The sequence below is a fragment of the Corticium candelabrum genome, chromosome 15, assembly GCF_963422355.1.
Source record: "Corticium candelabrum chromosome 15, ooCorCand1.1, whole genome shotgun sequence".
Lineage (NCBI taxonomy): Eukaryota > Metazoa > Porifera > Homoscleromorpha > Homosclerophorida > Plakinidae > Corticium > Corticium candelabrum.
Window position 1 is genome coordinate 2245712 of NC_085099.1, and position 5000 is coordinate 2250711.

Here is a 5000-nt window from a genome sequence, read left to right on the forward strand (position 1 = left end):
AATATTATATTTTGTATAATTACTAATATAATATATTAACAAGCAATTTTATTACGTATTTAAAATTATAAAATATTGATTAAAATATTTAAAATTATTTAATTAAAATATTGAATTGTTTTTGTGTGGTTGTGAGGTTGTAGTGAATGATGAGTTTGTGGTTGTTTGTGTTGTAGATATGAGATGTAAACATGTGGAGTCATATTATATCTACATTAGAGTTTCTGGAATGAAAAGAATCGATCTGTACAATTTTGCACATTGAAGTGAATGTAGAAATTATAGTAACAATGATATTTACTATTGCTACAGTGTACACCGTACTGTATGTGAATAATTTATGTTTTCTAATTTAATTAGATGCCATCTATTTGGGCACGTGTTAAACACGTGCTTAGAACGAGGTCACGTGTCGTAAACCAATTAATTTACGCATGCGCAAATCATTGTGTTGTTGTGAAGTCCCGGGGAAATTTGTCACTTCGTCGTTTGCGTTTGTATCGCGTCGGAGGTGAGCAGTTTGCAATAGTCATGTAGGTAGACGAATAATATAAAATAATGTATGTAGACTGGGATAGACAGTAGAGTTAGAATGTGTGAGAAAGAAAGCAGTTTGTGAGTTGTTTTGTGTGGTAGAGTGTTATTGTTTGTTTGTTGTGTAGAAATGAACGAAGAATTGAGTGTAGCGGTGTGGAGAGGTGATATTGAGTCAGTAACGCGTCTTTTGGATACTCAAGTTGATATCAATGGACGTGATTTCGTCGGGGTATGTGTTGTGAGTTCTAATGTGTGTATTGGATGTTGAAATGAACTGCACGTCGTTTGATCTCAAAATAGGACACTCTTCTGATAAAAGCGTGTTGGAAGGAGAACAAGGAGATTGTTGAGTTGCTGCTCACTATCAGATGTTAATGTGACTGGCATGGTGAGTTGATTGAGTGTGTGAAAGTGTGATGTGTTGTTGATAAGATGATAGATATCAACTAGATGTAACAATGTAATCCAACAATCAACGTTTTCGTTTCTTCTTGCTGGTCAAGAGGCAGCAGTGTTGACTTGTGACTGGCTGAAGCAGCCATTGCGTGCAGAGATGAATAATCTTGTTGGTTTTTATTTCATTCAACTTGGACTGTTGGAGACTATTTTTGCAGTAGTTATTGTCTTATCAGGTCGTCTTCATTTTCTATTCTCTTTTCTCTTGCAGCATGTGTACAGTGTGATGGAGGAATAATGATAATAATACATTCTTGTGTATGCAGTTGGGATTTACAGCTTTGATTGTATGTACAATCAATGGATCAGAAGATATTGTTGATCTACTACTGAATGTCAAAGATATTAATGTGATGAAGAAGACTCGTGTGGTGAGTTTGAGTATTGAGAGGTTGAGTTGATATTGTGGTGTCTGTTGTGCATGTATTAAACATATTTGTGAGTGTAATGCATTGAGTTTGCTATTGTTTGTGTTTGTGTGTTGATCATTCTATTGAATGTCTCATTGTGTGTGTTGAATGGAATGTCTGTTGCTTTAATATATTTTAACATAAACACTCTCTCACTATCTTATCAGTTTCTTGTTTACTCAGGACGGAATGACAGCCATCCATTGGGCTGCAGTGAATAATCACGTGACCATTGTAGAGAGACTTTTGTCTTGTTCTGTTCCTGTTGATATCAATGATAATGATGGTTGCACACCACTGTGGTGGGCTGCCCTTTATGGTCATGTGCGTTGTGTTGATGTTCTCCTAAAACATGGAGCGAGTCCCTAACATGAGAGGTGATGCATTCAATATCCTTCAGTCAATAATATTACTAACGTGATGTCATTGTGGAATAGTGAGAGTGAAGGATCACCACTGGAGATTGCTGAGATATGTGATCACAGTGATGTGGTTGAGATGATGGAAGAAGCCATAAGATGTAAGTGAAAGAAACAATTAATTTGTGTTTTTGTTTTTCTTCTTTTGATTTAATGTGATGATTTTGGTGTGAGGTTAGATTGATATTGTTGAATGATTTGCTCGTTATCTTGTCTGTCAAGCTATTGTAGTGATGTGCTGCTTTTGATCTTCTCACTTCTTTTGCTCTCAACATTTGGGTTGAGGTGATGTGTCTTCTTGTTTTATTGTGTGTTGTGTGTGTGTGTGTGTGTGTGTGTGTGTGTGTGTGTGTGTGTGTCCATTTGTCAATTGAATCAGTTAATAAGTTAATAATATTTTACTGTTGTCTTCTTCTCTACATATCTGGGTGTTTATCTCTTTGCACACTCGTCTGTAAATTATTGTCTGTTTGTCTTTTGTTAATTTCTATTTGTTTGTATGTCGTGTTTGTGTGTTTCCATTTTGAGTGACATTGTCTCTTACAGTGAGATCTCATCCTTATGTAAAGGGAGATGTGTCTATCATGAAACATCAATATGAAGAGACAGTAATGTGACTTTTTTATCTCTAGTTGTCTGTTTGCCAAGTTGTGTTTGTGTTGCATAGATTGCTGAACTGCAGAGTGAAGTGGAGAAGATGAAAGAAGAATTAAGACAATCATTTCTTCCCCATGAAGTCACAATGTTGATAAATAAGATCCAAGAGAAAGGGGAGGAAATGAGATGTCTCGTGTGTGCTCTTGCTAGCAGAATGGCAAGTGAGAAAGTAGGACAAGCACACATAGAGCTTGCAGATGTGTAGGATATGATTGTTGATTTCAATTATTGTGAGCTAGTTGGAGTAGGAAGGAGATGGAATAATAATTATTGTCTGTTTTTCTTTGTCTTTGTGATTGAATGTTTGTTTTGTTGTCTTGCAGGTTGGAGAAGGTCACACGACTTCAGCCGAGTGTCACATGTCGTCACAAGCGGCAGGTAATAACATAAAAGAAAGATTGGGTATATCATAGACTCTAGATGCTTTAGTGAGTGTCCAGTAGGTTAAGTTGCTTATGATATCTGCCGGTTTGTTTGTGTATTGAACGATCGTCTCCCTGCATGGTAATGTGGCTTTGTGATGTAGCAGGAACGGCAAATCAACTGACCCCGATGTTGGTAGCAAACAGCAGATGTACGGAGCGAGAGATGGTGGCTGTAGCTGATAAAGTCCGTTCTTATTGGCAGAAATTTGTTTCCGTTCTCTCTCCATTCTTGTTTGCAGTGGATGAGATAAGAGTTATAGAACGTGAAACTGCAGACTTATTTATTCAAAGCAGAAGAGCATTGGACAAGTGGGACAATCACTTTGCTGCTCAAGCCAATCGTCGGTTAATAATACAGACATTGTGTGACATTGGACAAACCAGTCAAGCAGTAGATGTTTTTGGTCGTGACTTGGTGGAGAATGTCTGTCCACCCAAATGATTGTGTTTGTCAATTGTTGTGGACGTGATGTGTTAGTCTTTGCAGAGAACATGATCTTTTGCGTTTGTAATGCTTGATGCATTTTGCTATGTATTTTAGTGTTTAGTGCTTTTTCTAGATTATAATTGTAGCTTATGCACAATAAAATATAAAATAAACTACATAGTTTGAGAGTATTTTAAAATATCCTGGACATCGTAAACCCAAGAACTCTGAGGTTGTATGCATCCGGGATGTGCACGTGATGAGTTGTAAATTTTGAAAGTGTCTGTTACTGCTCGATAGGTGACGAATAGCGAAGTCGTTGGGAAGCTAGAATGAGTACGAGCGATCGTTTCACGCCGTCGTCTCGTAGCGGGGCCCCACTGAGCAACGACTCAGACCGACCGCGTCACAGGCAGCGACGCTCGAGCGACAGAAGCGACGTTTCGGGGCGCAGGGTGACAATACGAGAACTAAAGTTGGAACTGATGAAGAAAAGTCAACTGAACGAGCAACTGCAAGCAGACTACGACAAAACTCTTCAAAGATTAGCCGAAGCCGAGCTGACAATCGACCAACTGAAATTCGGAGTGCAGACACAAGTGAGCAAGACGGTCTACTACACGTTGAAAGAGAAGAGTCAACGCAGAGAATCGAGAGAAGGAGAGAGACGGAGTGAGAGTCCGGTCGCCATGGCAACGAGAGATTCGGCCAACTAGCCTCGAAGTTCCACACCGTCTTTCGCGTTTTGGAACTTCGAGGCTAGCGGTCAACCAAACTACAGTTGCTCAGCTTGTCGGAGGATGTAACCAGCATGTTGACTGCTGCACGCAGTCAGAGGGCGAACGTGGAGAGCACACAGATGGGCTTGTTGTTTCAGACGAGGACGTTGCAGGATTGACTGGATCAGACTCAGGAGGGGATGAAGGGGGTACAGGGAAGAAGAGGGGACAGGGATGAAGGGGGACAGGGATGAAGGGGACAGGGATGGGTGTCGATGTTGTCGCCGAGTTGCAGAGGATAGGGGACGAGGTGAAGAAGATAGAGCAATAGATGGTGAATGTGAAGAAAAGTCAGGAGAAGCTTTATGAGATGAGAGGGTGAGGATGGATGTTTATGTGTGTGGTGGAGACTCGACGATGAGAGTTGTGTGTGTGTGTGTGTGTGTGTGTGTGTGTGTGTGTGTGTGTGTGTGTGTGTGTGTGTGTGTGGCTATATATCTACTCATTTGTTCAGCTGTTGTTTTTGTTTGTTTGTCCATTATGTTTTATTTGTTTATTTGTTTTTATATTTTTTATCTGTTTGTCTTATTTGTGTTTGCTTACCTATTTACTTATTTTAATTTAGTTCTTTATTTATTTATCTGTTTGTGTATGTTTTGTTTACATATTTGTTTGCTGGTGTCTTTACATTAACTTTTGTTTAAAGTTTTGTTTTATTAATTAGATCATTTAAAGGTGATGTTAGGAGAAACTCAAGAAGCCATACGACAGCAAGAATCACAGACACCAGAGCCAGTAGCAATAGAGGAAGCAACACAACATGTGGAGATATCCTTACCACAGCATATAACATTGCAAGATGTGATGGACAGGTGGGGATGATTGATGGTTGATGGACAGACAGACAGACAGATAGACGGACAGATGGACACACACACACACACACACAC

The 5000-nt window shown here is 39.4% G+C and overlaps 1 protein-coding gene and 1 long non-coding RNA gene across 6 annotated transcripts in view; both read left to right on the forward strand.

Annotated features, from left to right (window-relative positions):
• Positions 1-435: 435 nt before the first annotated feature.
• On the forward strand, positions 436-3512 carry LOC134190793 (uncharacterized). Of its 5 annotated transcripts, none has more exons than XM_062659306.1 (10): positions 436-511; positions 663-766; positions 838-1169; positions 1260-1364; positions 1587-1780; positions 1841-1923; positions 2369-2430; positions 2490-2648; positions 2803-2857; positions 3006-3512. In XM_062659306.1, exons 6-10 carry the CDS (start codon positions 1902-1904, stop codon positions 3344-3346), a joined length of 639 nt encoding a protein of 212 aa, XP_062515290.1. In that variant the 5' UTR covers positions 436-511; positions 663-766; positions 838-1169; positions 1260-1364; positions 1587-1780; positions 1841-1901; the 3' UTR covers positions 3347-3512. The 5 variants fall into 5 exon arrangements, with proteins under 5 accessions (XP_062515290.1, XP_062515289.1, XP_062515291.1 ...); XM_062659305.1 differs by having other exon boundaries at positions 838-925; positions 988-1364; XM_062659307.1 differs by having other exon boundaries at positions 838-925.
• A 110-nt stretch (positions 3513-3622) lies between these two features.
• LOC134190855 (uncharacterized) overlaps positions 3623-5000 on the forward strand; it is a 7087-nt gene continuing 5709 nt past the window's right edge. Inside the window, exons 1-2 of the long non-coding RNA XR_009971686.1 lie at positions 3623-4428; positions 4775-5000. The exon at positions 4775-5000 is cut by the window's right edge and continues 166 nt beyond it. This is a non-coding gene — a long non-coding RNA (uncharacterized LOC134190855). The remainder of the gene's footprint in view (positions 4429-4774) is intronic.

Coding starts and splice junctions, on each gene's coding strand:
- LOC134190793 (XM_062659306.1), top strand. CDS start 1,902: ATGATGGAAGAAGCCATAAGAT. Junction 2,431..2,489: donor AACATCAATATGAAGAGACA/GTAATGTGACTT, acceptor TGTGTTGCATAG/ATTGCTGAACTGCAGAGTGA. Junction 2,858..3,005: donor CATGTCGTCACAAGCGGCAG/GTAATAACATAA, acceptor TTTGTGATGTAG/CAGGAACGGCAAATCAACTG.